Below are 20,264 nucleotides of genomic sequence, written 5' to 3' on the forward strand. Positions count from 1 at the left end.
TGCTTAATCAACCTAATAGCCTTCTGCAATGAGGTCACTAGCTTGGTGGATGAGGAGAGAGCAGTGGATGTTGTTCACCTCAACTTTAGTAAGGCTTTTGGTGCTGTTTCCCGCAACATCCTCATAGATGAGCTAACAAAGTGCAGATTAGATAAATGAACGGTGAGGTAGATTGAAAACCAACTGAACATTCAGGCCCAGAGAGTTGTGATCAGCAGCACAAAGTCTAGTTGGAGGCACATCACAAGTGGTGTACCACAGGGATAATTACTGAGGCCAGTACTGTTTTAACATTTTCATTCATGACCTAGACAATGGGACAGTGTGCACCCTCAGCAAGTACACAGATGATACAAAACTGTGAGGAGTAGTGGTACACCAGATGGGCGTGCTGCCATTCACAGGGACCCGGACAGGCTGGAGAATTAAGCAGAGGGGAATGTCTTGAGGCTCATCAAGGAGAAACGTGAAGTCCTGCAGCTGGGCGGGAATAACCCTATGTACCAGCATATGCTGGGGGCTAACTTTCTGGAAACCAACTCTGCAGACAGGGACCTTGGGGTCCTGGAGGACAGCAAGCTGACCATGATCCAGCAACACATTCTTGTGGCAAACGCAGCCAACAGCATTCTGAGCTACTTTAAGAGCATTGCCAGCAGGTTGAGGGAGGTGATCCTTCCTTTCTGCTCAGCACTGGTGAGGCCACACCTGGAGTACTGTGTCCAATTCACGTTCCCCAATACAAAAGAGGCGTGGACATACTGGAGAGAGTCTTGTGCAGGGCTGCAAAGATGATTGAGGCACTGAGATATTTTTTCTGAGGACAGGCTGAGAGAGCTGCGACTCTTCAGTCTGGAGAAGAGAAGGCTCAGGGGGAATCTTATCTTTGTGTATAGATAATTGATGCGAGAGAATGAAGAAAAGGGAGCCAGACTCTTCTCTATAGTGCTCAGTGACAGGACAAGAGACAATGGGCACAAATTGAAACACACAAAATATTCTAAAGAATACACTTTTTTTTACTGTCAAGGTGGTCAATGCTTGGCACAGGTTGCCCAAAGAGGTTGTGGAGTCTCCATCAGTGGAGATACTCAAAACTTGGCTGGACACGTTCTTCGGCAACCTACTCTAGCTGACCCTGCTTGAACACAGGGACTGGACGAGGTGATCTCAGGAGGTCCCTTCCAACCTTAATGTTTTTGTGATTTCCGTGAAACAGAAAAAATATAGAATGATGGTTCACAATCTGACTTAAGTTCAATTCTAACTGTTATCACCAAGGACTTGGAAGTATGTAGACAGCACAAAGCTGAAAGAGATGGCAAGTGTGTTGGAGAAAAGACTTAAATTGAAAGTGGTCTTGACATTAGAGGAACAGTTTAAAAATAGAATGGAATGCAGTGTGTAAAATTAAAGATACTGCAGGTAGGAAGAAATATTAGCACAGCTGAAAGAGAAAGAACAACCTCTCCTAGGTGTCACTTCCTCAGAAGAGGATTTGAGATTTATAACAGATTAAAAGCCAAATAGGGACCAACAGTGTCATACTTGTTTTTAAAAAGGCATATGTTATACTGAGGTCTTTGAGCAGGAATGTAGACTTTCAGATATGTGAAGTAATTCTTTTGCTCTAATTCAGGATCACACTTGGAGTGCTGTTTCCAGCAGTGGGCACTGCAGTTCAGGAAATGTGTGGACCACCTGAAGAGAACAGGTTGAAGAGAGCAAAAGTCATAACCTATGAGAAAATACTGAAACAATAAGAGCTGTTTAGTCTAAAGAAAACAGGAATGAGTAGAGGAATGGGTCTGTCCATTTGATTGTCAGCAAGTCATTAGATTGGCTCAGCGATACTGTGAACAGAGGATGTTTCAATCTGAAGAGTTCCCGTGTTGCCATTCCCTGAGCTTTGTGTATGAACAGCCAGACAGATTACAAATACCTGGATGTGACTAATGCCTGCAGCTGTAAATAGCTATAGATTTTGAAAAGGAGTAGGGAACATAATCTTGAAATTCCTCTTAAAAAAAAAAAAAAAGCAAGGAACATTTCTGAATGAGTAGCTTTGAGACAGCAGACTAAGTAGCAGGCTCCTAGCAAAAAAATCTCTGCTTTTTTGTAATAAAGCTTGCAGAATTAAGTCTTCTGGTCTTTCCTGTTTGTGTTGTAATAGGAAGAAAACAGCAAGCTGGAACACAACAAAACTCCAAAACAAAAGGCCACTGTGTTCAGAAAGAACCAGAAACCTATGGCACAGGTAAGAAGAAGCAGCACTTGCTCAGAACTGTTTATAAAGCAGCTAAAAGATAAATATGATTCTAGTATTTGAATCTGAGGATCAGCCCTGTTTCTGGTATTTCCATTTTGTTCACTTTCCTGTTGACAAGGAAGAACTGGCTGCTGTCCTTTTGGCACTTTGTCAGTACTGCAGAGCAACATTGGAGGGACTGCATTCTGCCTAATAGTGTAGTTCCATGTGGTTTTACCACTGCATAATGGAACAGTGAAGGGGGAATCACTTTTTGAACTGAGCAAAAGCATGTTAAAATAGTTTCACTGTAAAACTCAAAAATATTTGTACTTTTTAGCAGAATATGTTTGCAGGAAAAACTCTGTAGCTGTTGCTGCCAGATCACCTCTTCTAGTAACCTAGTAGCCAGAGACTCAAGTAGTCCGTCCCAGAAAAATAACACTAGCCTTGACTCAGCAAGTGAAATGACTTGGTATTTGTAGCTCACAGCACTCATTAAATACCCCACTTTTCCACCAAGTGTTGTTTGATTCACAGACTTTTCCCCTAGCCACTGGGCGAAGGACAACCCCTGCCAGTTATTACTGGGGAAAGAGGAAAGCCTTTAGAACTTTTTATGATAAGAATTCAAGCACATGGCTGCTAAGCCACTTTCTTTCTTCCCAGAACCCATTTCAGTAATTTATAATCTTTGGGGATTATGCCAAGCTTTTGCTTGACGTTTCAAAAAGAGGTCAGGAACTGGAAACCATGCCACACACGGTACTTTTCCTTGGCTGTTGAGTAACTTGCCCTGGTGGTGCAGCTCTGTTCACTTTCAGTCCCAAAACTACACTAACATAAGTGTAGTTACAAAGATTTGGTTAGTAGAACTGAACCATGGACTTTGTCTGAAACTGTTCAGTCACATCTGTGACTACTTTTACTGTTGCCAAAAGAAGAGGTTACTCTGCATGCTAAAGTAATTGTGTAATAAAAATGAATGAAGGAAAAGATATCCACTGAATAAGTGGAAGAACACTCCTTGCAAGGGGATGGTTGGATTAAAGAGTTTTTATAAAATGGTCTCCCAAAAGGAGTGATCTGTGCCTCATCACATGACACACTTAAAGCTGCAGATGGGCTAAACCTACTGAAATGTAGCTGGACACAGGTTTGGTAGCATGTGACCTGCTTCCTTCTATGATTCGTTGTGCACGTCAAAAGAAAGGGAAAGATACTGTGTTTGCAGTTCTATTCCAAACCTTTTGTTTTGACAGGTAGCATGGAAGAGCGATGGTCTTTGGAAATTCAGGACAAAGGCCGAGTTACCTGTCCAACATGCCGGGCTGTGGTGAGAAAGACTGTAGAAGGGCTGAAGAAACATATGGTAAATTGCAGGCAGGTAAGAACACAAGAGGTGAGCAACGTGTTCTTTACTCCCCTTCAGCTTACTGATAGAAATGCCTGTGCACTGTTTTGTGTTGCATTTAAAACTAGTTTCATCTCATCATCATGTCTCTAAGTGAGAGTCCGTTATACATCTGTAAGAGGCTGCACTTGGTGCTTCTTGCTTAGCCTTTTGCTGGAGTTTTGGGGTAGTGAACAAAGGTGTAGCTATTTCATTGTGCCCCTAAATTTTAGGCTTCATAAAATCTCTTCTGTTCTTTATCAGCAGTTACTAGGCCCAAATAAAATGTTCTGCTCTCCTGCTCCTTTCCCCCAAAGAGTTTCCCACTGCTTTGGTTAACTTACAGTTACACACACCGTGTCCTTGTTTATTTCTAGGAAATGTTCACATGTCATCACTGTGGGAAGCAACTGAAGTCTTTAGGAGGAATGAAATACCATGTCATGGCAGACCATAACAATCAGGTAAGACAACTGCTGTGCATCTAAAAATCCTACAGGCAAGACAGTCTTTTGTTCCTTCCCTGGTGCACACAGACACAAAACGTGGTGTGTTTTTTCAAATGTTGTAGCTATTCAAGTCTTGTCTACTTGTTATTTTTCCTGTGAGATTTGACATCGCAAAAAAACAATAGAATGTTACCAGAGATGGTAGGCATGCTACATCTTAGAAAGAGGGGATTAATTTCTGTCTAGGCTGGTTTTATGCTACACATAAAAGGCATTCTCAATCAGAAAAAAAAAAAATTATTGCTTATTAGGCAGCAATTTCCAGTCCTTTGCTAGAATGTAGGAGTTTTTCTACATCCAGAGCAGACTAGATTTCAGTTCTTTGCAAATTCAAAGGTAAAAAAGCAGAAGCAGCAGTTTAGTTCTTGTCTCTATTTACTGAAAAGATACTAATGCTACAATCTGCTTTTCCTCTTTGCTATTTAAAGAAGGCAATGTATCCTGTTGTAGTTGTGAAGAATTAGAACTTTTGAAAAGGTCATTCGGAAGTTTGGGTCAGGTTTAGATAATTCATTACTGTTATTTTTTACATAGTTACCAGTACTGTGGTTTCTGAACCTACAGCTGTACTAATAAATGAAATAGCCCAGGGATCATCTGGCCCTGAGGAATAGGTCTGTCACTCAGTTCTAACTTTTTATTCAATCTAGGTGTAATATTATTGCAAGGTAGTGTAGGAAATAAGATACAGTAACCATCAGAGAAAGAATAGAGGAGAACTTGAGCTGTAGTTTAGCATAGATGAATCATTGTTACAGGCAGTTAGTCTGCTTAGCTTTCATTAGGCTAAGTGGAAATGGTAGGACCGGTAAATGTTAAAGATGAGTCAGTACTTTCACAGGCAGAAGGGGAGAAAAGTAATTATGGAAATACATACCCTTGTCCTTCCCAGCAGCTGTAGTTCGGGACTATTTTTTATCAAGGTTTTGTCATAGATAGCTCTCTAAATGTTAAAACTCTTATCTGCAAAGTGGTTTTCAGGCAGTTTACTCCTTTTAAAGGTAATTCAGTTGTTCTGGGATATAGACAGTGATCATTGTATTAGATACACTTCTGTAAAATCATAAGTTGCAGAGATTTAATTATTTTAGAAGCCTTCCTTCAATAGTGTGTTGAGTAGTGAATTCCCTATGAGAAAAACTGTAAATGCTGAGCATCCTGTGTTTTTCTTTCATCTTTCTGCTGTGCTTTAGCCAGTTGTGAAGGAGGGAGGAGAATTGGATGAGCAGCTTGAGCGAGATCGCCTTCGGAAGGTTTTGAAGTGTATGGGAAAATTAAAGTGTACAAGGGAGGTAAGCTGCATTGTACTAAGTATCCTGAATTAAACAGCAGCATGAATACAAAATATTATGAGAGTTCTGCTGGGTGTGCTTTGGTGCTGGCCAAAGCTGGATTTGTTTCAAGATCCTCGCTATGCTTTTAAGACAGAGTATCATAGAATCATAGAATGGTTTGGATTGGAAGGGACTTTTAAAGCTCATCTAGATCCACCCCCCCTGCAATGAGCAGGAACATCTTCAACTAGATCAGGTTGCTCAGAGCCCCATCCAGCCTGACCTTGAATGTTTCCAGGGATGGGGTGTCTACAACCTCTCTGGGAATTCTGTTCCAGTGTTTCACCACCCTCATTGTAAAAAATTTCATACTTACATCTATTCTGAATTTACCCTCTTTTAGTTTAAAACCATTACCTTTTGTCCTGTCGCTACAGGCCCTATTAAAAAGTCTGTCCCTATCTTTCTTGTAAGCCTCCTTTAAGTATTGAAAGGCCGCAATAAAGTCTCCCCAGAGCTTTCTCTTCTCCACGCTAAACAACCCCAACTCTCTCAGCCTTTCCTCACGGAAGTGTTCCAGCCCTCTGATCATTTTTGTGGCCCTCCTCTGGACCTGATCCAACAGGTCCTTGTCTTTCCTTTACTGAGGACCCCAGAGCTGGACACAGTACTCCAGGTGAGGGTCTCACAAGAGTGGAGTAGAGAGGGAGAATCCCCTCCCTCGACCTGCTGGTCATGCTTGTTTTGATGCAGCCCAGGATATGGTTGGCTTTCTGGGCTGCAAGTACACGTTGCCAGCTAATGTCCAGTTTTTCATCCACCAGTACCCCCAAGTCGTCCTCCACAGAGTTGCTCTGAATCCCTTCATCCCTCAGCCTGTATTGATACCAGAGGTTGCCCCAACCCGTGTGCAGGACCTTGCACTTGGCCTTGTTGAACCTCCTGAAGGTCACACTGGCCCACTTCTGAAGCTTGTCCAGGTCCTTCTGAATGGCATCCCATCCCTCGGGCATGTCACCCGCACCACTCAAGATGGTGTCATCTGCTAATTTGCTGAGGGTGCACTCAATCCCGTTGACTATGTTGTTGATGATGTCAAACAGTACAGGTCCCAATACAGAGTATCATAGAATACTGAGGGTGTCCCTGAGGGACACCACTCATCACTAATCTTTCTGAATCACAGAATCATAGAATGATTTCGGTTGGAAGGGACCATCTAGTTCCAACCCTCTGCCATGGGCAGGGGCACCTTCCACTAGACTAGATTTCTCAAAGCCCCATCCAACCTGGCCCTGAACACTTCCAGGGATGAGGCATCCACAACTTCTCTGGGCAACCTGTTCGAGTGCCTCACCACCCTCATCGTAGAAAATTTCTTCCTTATATCTAATCTAAATCTACCCTCTTTTAGTTTAATGCTGTTACCCCTTGACTTATCACTACATGCCCTTGTTAACCATCCTCCAGCTTTCAACTATCCAGCCAATTTCTCTGGGGAGAATTTCCCTGGAGAATTACCTCTGAACACTTGTGAAGCACTGAGCATAGAGAATGAATTTTGGGATGACTGATACTTGGTTAGAACCTCATGATTAATCAAAGTAGGAGTCTGGTGAACACTAACTAGCTCAACTAGAAGTCTTAGGGCTTCACACATGACTTGTTAGGTGACTCTCTTCCTTACACGAGAAAAGAGTTTACCTTTGGTTACTGTCTGATAACCATTTGAACTCTTTTAGAAAGTATAACTAGGTGATTAAAATGGAGTTTTATTTTTGATTACAGGGGTGTTTTTTTAAATGGCTTCTTTAAACTAGATGTGTAAATGTATATTCAGCAAAGGTATGACTTTATAAATGCATTCAGTGGAAGATGTCAGGGAGGAAGCGGTTAAAGGATAACCATTTTACCTCGCAACAGTATTATAAACTTTTCAGAATTACACAATTGTTAAGGCTGGGAGGAAACTTCTGAGGTCATCTAGTTCAATCCTTGTGCTCGAGCAGGGTCAGCTAGCTCTTCGAGTAATTGATGTGTTGGTGTCTTCAAGGGGGATTGAGAGGACACTGGATACAAAAAGTATTTTATTAATGTGTACTTCTGCTCTTTCCTTAGTTGTTCCCCATAGCTGGGAAGATGTTTTTATGCATAATTAACTGTGTGAGTTTGTGTTTTTTGAAAATATTGAGATTGGCCACAGCTAGAGAAGGGGATGGAGGGCAGATGGGTAATTCTAAGAACATTAAAAACTTGCTGATGCATGTTTGATTTGTCCTGTTTCCAACAGTGTCAAGTTAATCACTGGATTCAGGGTTAGGAGATACTCTAGTAAGTGACATCTGCGAGAACAATTGGAATTTTTATTGTCCTCCGCTGCAGTATGAGACAATAGCTGTATCCTAGGTGTCCTGGTTTTGGCTGGGATAGAGTTAATTTTCTCTCTAGTAGCTGTTTTTGGATTTAGTGCTGTGTTTTGGGTTTAGTATGAAAATAATGTTGGTAAGACACTGATGTTTTAGTTGTTGCTAAGCAGTCAAGGACTTTTCAGCTTCTCATACTGTCCTGCCATCAAGAAGATGGGGAGTGCACAAGAAGCTGGGAGGGGACACAGCTAGGACAGCTGACCCAAACTGGACAAAGGGATATGCCATACCATATGATGTCATGCTCAGTATATAAACTTGGGGGAAGCTGGCCAGGGGGGCTACCGCTGCTCGGAAACAGTCTGGGCATTGGTCGATTGGTGGTGAGCAATTGTTTTTTATTTACATCATTAGTTTTTCTTGGTTTTGGGTTTTTATTCTCCTTTCATTACAATTTATTGTTATTAATTTTGTATTATTATCTTATTTCAATTATTAAACTGTTCTTATCTCAATCCATGAGTTTTCTCACTTCTGCCTTTCTGATTCTCTCCCCCATCTTACTGTGGGGCCAGGGAGAGAGTGAGTGAGCAGCTATGTGGTGCTTAATTGCCGGCTGGGGTTAAATCATGATACTAGGAATAGCTGAAAGTTTTATTTACTGTCACCCTAATATTGCTGCATTCTAGACAGTTTGACCAGCGAACCAAGTATAAAACCTTCCTGTTTTTCTGCCCAACTCCCCCATTTGTATCTGAAAATCTTTCTGGTTTGTGCATCCTCATTTAACATCTTGCTTCTTCATTACATATATTGAAATTTTCTGTTGCCCACTGCCTACAAAGAAGTTCTAAGAAAGTTTCTCCCAGTTGCAACCAATTCTTTGTCTATCTGAATAGACTAACATTAAAGTTTACTACCTGATTGTCTCTGATCTAGCAGGAAAAGTGATAGTACTTTGGTCAGCAAACTGTGGATTCTATACACAGTGGTCTTGTGATCACTTGGAGAGTGTTTTTCTTCCACGCATTTTTCTTCTGCATTGACAGGGCTGCACAGGCAGCTTCACTAGCATAATGGGATACCTATATCATGTTAAAAAATGTGGAAAGGCTGCTTCTGAGCTGGAGAAAATGGCTATGAAGTGCCATCACTGTGGAAAAGCATACAAATCAAAGGCAGGACTTGTCTACCATCTCCGATCTAAGCATGGGCCGGTAAGTGCAAGTTGCTATCGTTATCAGGATAGTGTGGTGGTACTTCACCCATTCAGACTTGAGACACGTGTAGGCTTTTGTCTGCTATTTGGGTGGGTAATTAGGGATAGCAAATATTTGCATTTTTCTTTCTCTATGGAGTGTTCTGTCCTTGATACTTTCCTTCTAGCAGCAGCTGTTGCTGTTCTGTGACTAGGGTGAAGTTTTTAATAGTAAATCACCATGGCAGCAGTAAGCTTTCCGCAGCCTGACTTTTGCTCCATGGAAGAATGGTGCTAACATGTATAACTTGTGAGATGCTTTTCTTTGCTCTTAAAAGACCCAACATTGCAGCAGAACAGGCAGTACTATGTTTGTCGTCCATGAGGGTTTTACAGTGAATGATGTGATATCTTTTCCAGAGCAGTGGCTACAGGAACCTCTCTGCTTGAGCCTTACTGCTGTGACCGCACAAGTAGATTTGGAGGTCTGTCTCGCTGGTGGGATGCACTTCTGTCCTATGTCTGTGACCATGAACTACAGCTGCAGCAGCATTTTTGTGAAGGATTTGACAGTATTTAGTGTAAGTGAAAGAGGAGCTAGTGAAGGAGGCTCACCTTTTTTTGGCCTTCATTGCAGGTCACTTTCCTCCATGAGGAGAGAAGAACAGAGAGCCTGAAGGAGATAAAACGGGATACAAGCAACACAGGCAGAGTTCAGAGGAGATCTGCAAAGGTGGCGATCTATTATCTCCATGAGCTAGCTGGAGAAGAGCTGGCCAAAGAGTGGCCCAAGAGAAAAGTTCTGCAGGACTTGATTCCAGATGACCGGAAGGTACAAGGCCTTAAAGATGCTATATAGAGTTTGAGTCTTTCTTCACATCAGATGAGTCTTGCACTGGCATCTAAACAGTCTTGCCAGTGTTTAGTGGCCCATGGAAAGCAATATTGAAGAAGTAATATCTTGTGGGAGGGATCAGGTTTTGCGCTCTCTGGTCTTAGATTGCGGTATTACTACAGAAGGAATTGCTGTGGTATTAGTATTTTATCCAGGCAGGCTATAATGACTTTCAAGTCCTATTGCTGTAATTTTCACTGAGCACAAGTAACGAAGGCAGTTATAGGCAGTATGCTGCTCACAAGTCAAAGGGTGCAGATCACTGCTGCCATGCAGTGATATTTCATAGTTTTTCAGGCTTCAGACTTTCCAGGAGCATCTTCTAGGCTATAATGGAAATCCAAGGGAAAAGGATGATTTATGATTTTATTGGGGTAAGTACATTTAGAGGAATAATTGTAGTGTAGCCAAAGTTATGGGAAGGTTTGGATTCTGGTATTGTGGGGATTTTCCAGATTCGGTTATGTTTGTAGAGTCGGTGAGATGGCAAAAGATTGGTTATTGAGAGTTTGGCTGTTAGAGTAGAAGAAGAAATAGCACTTGTCTCACAACCTGGGAGAGAAAGGGACATACTTGACACTATGTGTAGCCAACATTACTTCCAGCTTTCAATTCCATCTCTTTATCTCAGCTGAAATATACTCGTCCTGGACTGCCAACATTTAGTCAAGATGTGCTATGCAAATGGAAAACGGAGATAAAGATGTACCGAAGAGTCCACTGCCCAAATCAGGTAAGTGTTTCTGAAGCATCAAAGGGGACAGATTTCAGGTCTGTATGAGCCAACAGCTTTCCACAACCTTGAAATGTCAGTTTGTCTCGCTGTGGAAGACAAATTCTGCTCCATCTCGGTATGGTTGGTTAGTGTGACCAAGACCCTGTTTGGACTGCTGCCCTAGGGATGATCCTTCTGGGGATGTGTTTGTCCACTTCAGAGCCAGTAACTTCATGTCAGACTGATACAGCTTTCACGTCCAGCTGGGAGCTGGTCCGTTTGGAGGTTTGAGCAGTGGAAAAATGACAGGCCCCTGTCTGTCTAGCAGGTCTACTAAATCTAATTATAGAAGAAGGGAGGAGTAGAGATGGAGATGTAAGAGTAGAGGGACTTTGTCCAGCACAGCACTTCAGTTTTCTTTTGAAAGCTGGAAATGGGCTACAGAAGACACATGCGTGGTACTGTCATCCTGGTCTGGGGATGCTTATGCTTGTGCGTTTGATTTCTTACAATCCCATGCAGCAGTCACCAGTCAGATCCAGTGAGAAGAAATGGCCCCACTGGTAGAAACTGTGGTAGATGTGAAGCACATTACACACACTGCCAGATAGCCAAGGGTCACTGGTGGCTTCTGTTTGGGTTTGGTGTAGAGACAATGCCTTCTCCCTGCCCTACCCCATCCCCGGCACTCTCTCCCCAATTTTTAGGCTTGCATCATTTCCAAGTATAAGAATTGCAACATAATGTTGTATATGGAGCTGTCCTCAGAAAGCAGCTGTCCTATTTCATCAACCAGTAACCCAGAAGCATGTCTTGCACCTACCTCCCATTTCAGGGTCTGGGCTGTTGGCTAAGCATGATCTAGCATCCCGAGACTGATGCCTAAAGCTCCACATGGGATAGGCCTGTAAAGCTATCCTCTAACTGAGACCATTGGTGTCAGATACAGTACTTCTGCTCTGTGCCACTAGACGCACAAGCAGGTCAGGAGAGATTGAAGTGTCTTTTGCTTGCCCCTGTGCTTTGTTTGAAATTAATCTCCACTGCACTTTAGGCAAAATGCAAACTCTATCATTTTACTCAGGCCTTTGATAGAGGGTGAATGTAACTGTGACAGGAACCTCGTTATTATGTCTAAATGTGCTCAGAAACTGGAAATATTCAACTTACTGAAAGCTTAAGTCTCTTTTAATGGTCTTTTTACCAGAAGCTTTCTGACTTTGTAGGACTCGGTATCTCCCTCCCTCTGCTTCTCTTATCTCTTTTGGAATTGTCTCCCAGAGAGTAAGACTTTCTTGTGCAGGAAGAAGTGATTTCTTACTAGAGTTTTGCTGACACACACTTTTTTTACTGTTTCAGGGTTGTGAATCTGTATATGGCAGTGTCTCAGGACTCAAATCTCACCTCGGCACGTGCACCTTGGTTAGTAGCCTTCCTGTACTCACTATCTTTTATACCAATAGCCTGGCTGTCCCTGTCCCTCAGATAATTCCTTGTTCAAGCTGTTGTTATACCATCTGCTAATCTGAGTTCCTCACAATTTGCGTGTTTCTTCTGAGCTAATGGGGTTGTCATTGCAAACATTGCTTGAGGCAAGGAGGAAGCATCTTAATGGCATGCATTTTAGTGAAACTGCAGTCCTACCTGCAGATTCACAGCTACAAGAGCATTTTTTCCAGCTACAGTGCTGGAGACTTTGCAACATCTAGAGAGCAATCCTATGCGTTGTGGGCATAGCTGGTCGATACTGTCAGTGCTCCTGTAGCTAAAACATTGTCTGGTATGAATAAGAGTTTCTACTTCTTACTGCTGGATTATATCTTAGCAAGATTCAAATACAATATATAGGTGTATCAGCCTTCTAGGCAGCAATTGGTGATGGATTTTTTTGTTTTGGTGCCAGGGAGACTTTGTGGCTGGTAAATACAAGTGTCTCCTGTGTGAGAAGGAGTTCATTTCAGAGAGTGGGGTCAAGTATCACATCAAGTCTGTGCATGCTGAGGTAAGGCAGGCAGAATGGAAGTCCTCAAACCCCAGGTTGCTGGAGGTGGGGAGGGTGTCTTGGGAAGGAAGTGCTGTATGCTTGCCCTGTTTTATTTTTTCCTTGCTCACTGTTGGGAACAGGATCTTAGACTCAAGTGGCCTTTGATTTGCTTAAACATAGCTGGTCTTATGCATTGGTCTGGGGAGCAGGTGATGTGTCGTGTCACATGTCTGGTCCCAAGCTGCTGCTGCTCAGTTCAGCTCTTCAGCATTTCCCATGCCTTTAGCCAGGCAATTGCCAAATCAAATCTGAATCCTCTGAGACAGAATGACACCTGAGGAGGGACATCAAAGAACAGAGCTTTGTTAGGCAGCTGCCTTTCCAGATTTCACATCTCAGGAAACCCTTGTCCCACAAGGCAGCTTTATTATAAGTTCTGATAGGCTTTATATGGTATTTCCACCATAAGTACCAACCTGTTGCCTTCTAAACCCTCCAGGACTGGTTTGATGTGAACACAACTACCACCAAAAGCTTTGAGAAGCTAATGAAACTCCGCCAAAGAGAAGAGCAGAGGAAGCAACGGAAGAAACGTCCTTTGGCCCGAGGCAAAAAGAAGAGAACTGGGACCCTGACTTCCAAGAAGCTCCCCATTGCTGGAGTTGAAAAAATGAGGAGAAGTAAGAGAGGTCGTCCACAGCGGGTGGACAATGAGAGCATGAGTAGTGAGGAGGGGGAGCCCCAAGTTGCACAGAGAGATGAATTTCCAAAAACCAGCCGCAAGCGAGGCCGGAAGTAAACCCCTAGAAGAAGAGAAGGAGTAATCCTAAAGCTTTTCAGTTACAAGCCCCACTTCTGTCAGGCTCATAACCCACAGCACCAATATAAGCAACTGAATGTCTTTGGGACTGTGACTCCATTCTACTCAGAGACCTTGATTTTGAAGCTGTTGCCTCTGGTCAGTTGTGAGAGACTTCAAACCAAAGCTGTGGTACAGAGGCTGCCTCTCCTAGTGTAGTTCCTTTGGACAGTGGCACTAGCAGTGTACTCAGTGTAGTTCCTGCTCTGGTTACAGTCTCAGTTTGGGTCACATTAGTTGCTTCTTTAGTGGTTTCCAGTATAGCAGCTGTCTGTTTTGTCATCTTCCTCTGATGGGTGAGATCAGGGTTCTTTTTTTAGCAGTTCTGCCTATAAGGACTGACTAGCACAGTGTTTAGGTCTCTTTAAGGGGGGAATCCTTTCTTGCACAGTATGCACACAAACTAAGCAGTGCTGTGCAGAATACAAAGGCTTTAGCTTGCCCTGTAACTGTTGTCAGCAGAGCAAATACCTTCCTAGCGTGTGCTCCAGTCTGTTGCACAAGGCTGTCTACAAGGTGTCTACTTCATACACTGATGTTTAGGCTCAGCACCAGACAGTAGCACATGAGCTCTGGTCTGCTTGGAAGTGATGAGACATCACTGTTACCCTCATCGGGAACCCGATATTCCCCCAGCATGCATCTTCTGTAGCACTGGGTGTTGAATGTATGTAGAGGGTCTTCCAGTCCAGCGAGGAATAAACACTCTCCAGCATTTTGGAGATTCACTGGCCTTTCAGAGACCTCCCCCATAACTAATGTAATAAGATGGCCTTTGTGGACCCTCTGAAGACTGCTTGTTTCAGACTCACCTGGGAAACAAACTTACTGCAAGACAATGTATATCTACAATAGCAGTCTTGCTAATGATGAAACCCAGGTTCCATTGAACTGCCTTGCCAGTGTGGTGTTCTGTGTCATGCCCATGCTCCCATAGTGTCCTTTTTTTTCTACACTGTAGACGCCACCTATGTTGTCTTATATCACCTGTTTATTTTCAATGCTGCTTCCTTTGTGTGAATGAGGCCGTGACTTTCCTGTGTGGAAAAGGTTAAAAGAAGAGGGTTCATTGTTTTAAGCGTCGCCATGAACTCTGGATCATAGGGGATATGTTCCTGTGCTCCATAAATGCAGCAGATGTCATAGAAGTTAGTAGGAAGCAGCAGCACAGGCAGTCCTACTCTGTCTTTCAGACAATGAGTTCTCCAGAATTTCTGTTATCCAAAGACCCACTGTACCAAGAAGTTGCAAAATTTCACCTTTTCCTTGCAGTTTTGCAGGCGAGAAAATAGGCAGCTGGCTCCGTGTTACCTCCCCGTGAATTGTCAATGTCTACCAAAGTTGCTGGTGCTGAAATTCACAGGGAAGCCATTGCAGTGCCTGGTAAACAGGCAGGTTTACACATATGTGTAATTACCAGAATAATCACATTGGCCCAGACAGTGGGAAGTGCTGTATGGCCAGGGTGTTCTCAAGAACTGCTGTGTAATAAGCAAAGCACAAAGACCCCCTGGTCTGTGTCTCATGGGGATTAACACCTGTATGGTAGTGAGACAGCATGCAGTGAGTAGTTACACTGTGTTTTGGAACCAGCTGTCACTGTGGTTGCAGTGCTGCACTAAAAGTATAAATATATGGACTTCTGTGTAGGGTGCATAAAGTTTGCAGTACGAAGGGCAAGATCAGAAGATGACAAAATAAAATGTCACCAGTGTGAGAATGTGGTTTCTTGTGTGTTTGGTGTAGTGTTCTTGGTACCATCCCTAGTTGCACAACACACCCCAGCCTGCCCACTTGGTTGTCCTGCATGCTCTGGTGCTTGGTGCTGTTCAGTTGTCTGCACCATTTCTTCTCAGTACTCCAGTCTACACAGCTGTACTTTGACCACACATGTTTACTGCCTTTCTGCCCAATAGATGGACAACACGATAAACCCATGAATTAAAGGAGGTTTTTCTTAGTGGATTTTAGTCTAGAGTCCTCTTTACTGTCACTTATGGGTTACTAACCAGGCCTGCTTTCTAGACATGGGTACTTCATGACCACCTGGATTTTGTAGAATTACATCAACAACATATTCCCCCACATAATGTGGCCTGTGAAAAAAAAACATTATCTAACAGTCTATTCCTGGTCCATCAGTGTTACAGCAGATCATTTGCTGGATTGGCTCAAGAGGGTAAGAGGTGGTGGCACTGCTGCAGCAGCACAGTCCACTGCTTTTGAGGAATGTGATCTGTTCAGGAGCACCTGCATCCTGCTGCAGGTGGACTAAGGCAGGCTACCCAATATGACTGCAGCCATGCTCTACTGTTATGAGGGCACAGGAAAATTTAGCCTCAAGGAAGGTATTTTAATTGGGGAATTCACAACATCATGTGTATCCAGGGCTATAAATAACATAAAACCAGCTAATTGTACTACAGCCTACCATGCTAAGATTGACTGTTCAAGCATCCATGAGTCCACTGTTCAATCCATTGTTAAGAGTTCAGTTAGCCTAACATTTTGCAAATCCAGGTCAAAATTCTACCCTATGGAATCATAGAATGGTTTGGGTTGGAAGGGACCTTTAAGGACCATCTAGTCCACCCCTCTTGCCACAGGCAGGGACATCTTTCACTAGATCAGGTTGCTCAAAACCCTGTCTGACTTGACCTTGAATACTTCAGTGATGGGGCATCTGCAGTTACTCTGGGCAACCTGCTTCAGTGTCTCACCACCCCCATTGTAAAAAAATACTTCCTTTTGTCCAGTCTAAATCTACCCTCTTCCAGTTTAAAACCATTGTCCCTTGTTCTGTCACTACAGGCCCTCACAAAAAGTCTCTCTCCATCTTTCTTATAAGCCCCTTCAAATACTGAAAGGCCACAATAAGGTCTCCCTGAAGCCACCTCTTCTCCAGGCTGAACAGCCACAATGCTCTCAGCCTTTTCCTCATAGGAGAGGTGTTCCAGCCCTCTGATCATTTTTGTGGCCCTCCTCAGCACCTGCTCTAACAGGTCCATGTCTGTCTGGGAGCATGAGCCACAGAGCCGGACACTGTGCTCCAGGTGGGGTACCGTGAGAGCAGAGTAGAAAGGGAGAATCACCTCCCTTGACTTGCTGGCCACATTTCTTTTGATGCAGCCCAGGATGCAATTGCCTTTCTGGGCTGCAAGTGCACGTTGCCGGGTCACGTCCAATTTTTTGTCCACCAGTATCCTCAAGTCCTCTGCAGGGCTGCTCTCAATCCCTTCATCCCCCAGCCTGTATTGATATTGGGGATTGCTCTGACCCATGTGCAGGACCTTGCGCTTGGCTTTGTTACTGATCTCCATTCAGACATAGAGCCATTCATTGACTGCAACTCTTTGGATGTGGCCATCCAGCCAATTCCTTATCCATTGAGTAGTCCATCCATCAAACAAATTAAAAAAGAGACCAAACCTGATGTTTTATTCTTAAACTTAATTACTGCTAATTTTTATTATAAAACTGGTTAAATAAACCTTTATTTGATTTTTTTATAAACTTTGTTTAGTTTTGTGGGAAAATATGAATCACACTGAAATTTGTGCATGAAGGATATGCTGTCTCCATTGAAATTGTATACAAACATAAAACAGAGAGTGCTGAGGGCAAGTTGGGGGAGCAGTATCTGAAGACACTTTTAAAGATCTGCAGGAATTTCTGTCTGTGTCATACCAGCTGGTAACCTATGGCAAAGAATCACAGTGTCCATCCTTCGGTAACAGGCAGAAGCAGTGAACTCCCAGTCCAGGTACCTGAGATGTTAGCACCCATCCAAGACAGCTACCTGCAGTTTCCACCATGGTTAATGGCCACCGATCTTCCCCACCCTGAGTCCAGCTGCCCTTTCACACATCAGTGTTGTGAACCTGTTTTGCTCCCAGCCAATCTGCAGTCATCACCAAAGCACTTACAGATAAACCACAGGAGATGCCAATGAAAACCACTTTCTTCTCCCCATGAAAGACCTGAGGTGGGAGAAAAAAGGGGAAACTGTTGTGCTGGTGGGAAAAAAGATTCCTCCCTGTATTAGATTGGCAAGGGGCTCTGAATCACCCTGGTGAAGAAGGGATGGTGCAGCCAGTAATAGAAAAAAGGGGCTTCTCAATGCACTGGTTGAAAGAGAGCCACCATCCTTGCCGGGAAAGGTGGACAGAAGGGAGCTCACCTAAGGCACAACACAAGCAGTAACCTGGTTGTGCTGACTCTTGTCGTTCTCTATTTTGTCACTCTCCTGCAGTTATCCACGGGGAAAGCTGGATCTTCCCCCAGCCAAAACATAGTTGCTGGCAGACACTCCTTCCTCACAAACCAGAACACAAATGCCCACACCCTCAGCCCCTTGACCCTTCCTCCAGGGCAAGCCTGGACCTATTCCGTATAACATCAGTTCAGGCAGCACACACTGCTGCTGCTGGCACAGGTAATGCTCTGACCAAAAAGCAGGCCTCTGGCTTAACAAGGCTAGCTTGGTCACGTAATGACAGATACTTACCTAAGAGGGGTCTTGGCTGCAGCAACCACTCACAGCTCTTGCTATATGTATGTCACACACAAATAAATGATGGTCCTCAGAACAGGCCTCAAAGTAGGGTCCATCATGATGCTGTCAAGAGACTGTGAACTGAGCAGTCAGCAGTCAGCCTTATTTCAAACTAGAACATTTATGATTTTATTCCTTGTTCTTGAACCTTATGTAACTTCTCTCTGTAGAACAAAGAGGCCTCTAATATTCAGTACATTCTCCCAGGTCTGTGTATGCATTAAATGATTGTAGCCGAAAAGATAGGCCTGTAACAAAGGCCTACTTGTATTGTATGTGATATAAGAAACTATTCATTGTTACTTTAGGTAGAAAGCTAACGATTCTTAGAATGAGCACCTGCTACACATCATGATAAAAAGGAGGAGCTACAAGACACTTCAAGGTCCTTATATACATACTTTTCAGAAAGGGAGGACACTAATTGCCTCCAGCAGCATCCTTATCTTCCTGAGGCATATAGCGAACAATTACCAACACTGAAGTATTGAGAAACTAGGGGAAAGGTAACTTGGGCCAGGGTCCCCATGACCACCGACCCATAAGCCCCCTATCCAAATTATACCACCTACTCAAAAGATAGAGGTGGAGAAGGGAACTGAGCATGTGTTCTAGTTTGCATACTAGGCAAGAAATATGAACCAATTATTGTAACGGGGAGTGTACCACTTTGTAATCTTTGTAATATTCATGTATAAATATGACGAGAACCAGCGTTAGGTGTGCCTGATTAGAGGAACTATCCTCCTGACACCCAGCACTGCAATAAAAGGAAATGCCTGCTTCTTAATGCTAAAGTGGTGTTAAGGAGTTTTCTTTTATTCCCGAATTTTGGTGACATGATAATCTATTGGTTTGTCTTTTAACTGCTTGAACTCTTTCTGTCTCTGCCTCTGAGATATTTCCAGTCCTCAGATCATTGATTCTGTCTTCTCTGTGTTCCTCAAACGTTCATGTTCTTTTCAGGTGATGTTCCAGATCAGGCTCCACAACTCCAGAGTCTGTTTTCCTCAGCCACAGACAGAAGAGTAATCTCACTGTTTCCCTGTTTACATATCCACAATGCTTGTCCTTGTTGCTCTTGAATCCTTTTCAGCTACTGCTTTGGAGGATGCAGGTCCATCTGTAGGTACAGCCTGTATTTGGCTATATTGAGACACATCAGCTATGCCTACACTCATAACTTAAAGAAGGCCAGGGACTGTTCCTAGGCACTGAAGCATGGTCATCTATGCTGTTTAATTTTTATTAGAACAGCCTAGGCCCATTAACACTTTCTCAAACTATCCCTAGACACTCTGCAAACATTAGCATGCCCTAGGGACCTTTCCTGGTAAGCAGTCTGGATACACACATCCTGTTCTGGAAAGTTGAATAATAGTGATGTAGAAAATTCTGACCCACCTGGCCTCAGGGCCTGAAAATAGTACTGGACACATTTAGTTAACTGGTATATTAGAGTCATTTTGTCCAAATGGGTCCAGTCCTGTGAGCACCCTACAGGACTGTCCTGGCCTGAGGATTACTAACCCTGGTGCCACCAGCCATTATCCACACATACTATGAATACTAATGATATATTTACTGCTGAATCATTTAAAATATCTGGGACTAATACTGCTCCCTGCTAAATTCCATTTGAAACTTTCTCTCTAGTGGTAATTTCCCACTGATCCCAGAGCCCCTTACACAGAGTCTTGCTCTGTAATTGCTGCAGCTTAGGACAGCTTAGGGCTGAGGTACACAAGGCCTGCCTTCCAGGCTTGAAAGCCACACTAGTCCTCTGCTTGCTGGAACCACAGTGCACACTTGCTGTGGAGAGAGCAAACTCTGTGTTTTCCCTTTATCTCCTACAGCAATGATGTATGTGTGACAGGGCAGCTGATCCAGGCCTTTTAGCAGCTTGCTAAAGAAAATCTGATGACAGAGATTGAAGCATTACATTAAAAAGCACAGGATACAAATAAAAAAGGTGTCAACTAACTTGGCAACGCCCTTGGGTTGCAATGCACAAGGCGGGATCTCATGTGAGGCCCAGATAAAGCAGATACCAAAGTGACAGACGCAGGAGACACTCCCCCACACAAGTCACCAACTCTGTTCAGAAACTGCCAAGGAGTCTTTCTATAACTTCCTGCAGGGGCTTTCAGTTTGCCACATAATGAACAGAAATGGGGACTAGAAATGGGAACCATAGCCCAAGGGAGTCTCTCAGTGTAGTCACCTGGAGCAGCACAGTGTATCCTGCCCTCCAGCCCACTCTCCCAA

At 43.5% G+C, this 20,264-nt stretch overlaps 1 protein-coding gene across 10 annotated transcripts in view; it reads left to right on the forward strand.

The window, feature by feature from the left end:
- ZNF512 (zinc finger protein 512) overlaps window positions 1-15,161 on the forward strand; it is a 24,407-nt gene extending 9,246 nt beyond the window's left edge. For 9 of the 10 annotated variants that reach the window (XM_075750117.1, XM_075750108.1, XM_075750115.1 and 6 more), the window contains exons 5-14: window positions 2,174-2,257; window positions 3,511-3,635; window positions 4,019-4,105; window positions 5,344-5,442; window positions 8,840-9,007; window positions 9,626-9,820; window positions 10,515-10,616; window positions 11,958-12,020; window positions 12,502-12,600; window positions 13,082-15,161. In XM_075750117.1, the coding sequence (XP_075606232.1) occupies window positions 2,174-2,257; window positions 3,511-3,635; window positions 4,019-4,105; window positions 5,344-5,442; window positions 8,840-9,007; window positions 9,626-9,820; window positions 10,515-10,616; window positions 11,958-12,020; window positions 12,502-12,600; window positions 13,082-13,381 (1,322 nt within the window). In that variant the 3' untranslated portion in view covers window positions 13,382-15,161. The remainder of the gene's footprint in view (window positions 1-2,173; window positions 2,258-3,510; window positions 3,636-4,018; window positions 4,106-5,343; window positions 5,443-8,839; window positions 9,008-9,625; window positions 9,821-10,514; window positions 10,617-11,957; window positions 12,021-12,501; window positions 12,601-13,081) is intronic. The other variant, XM_075750112.1, reaches the window with a different exon arrangement.
- The last annotated feature ends 5,103 nt before the right edge of the window (window positions 15,162-20,264 follow it).

Source organism: Balearica regulorum, chromosome 3 (genome assembly GCF_011004875.1).
Source record: "Balearica regulorum gibbericeps isolate bBalReg1 chromosome 3, bBalReg1.pri, whole genome shotgun sequence".
Classification (NCBI taxonomy): domain Eukaryota; kingdom Metazoa; phylum Chordata; class Aves; order Gruiformes; family Gruidae; genus Balearica; species Balearica regulorum.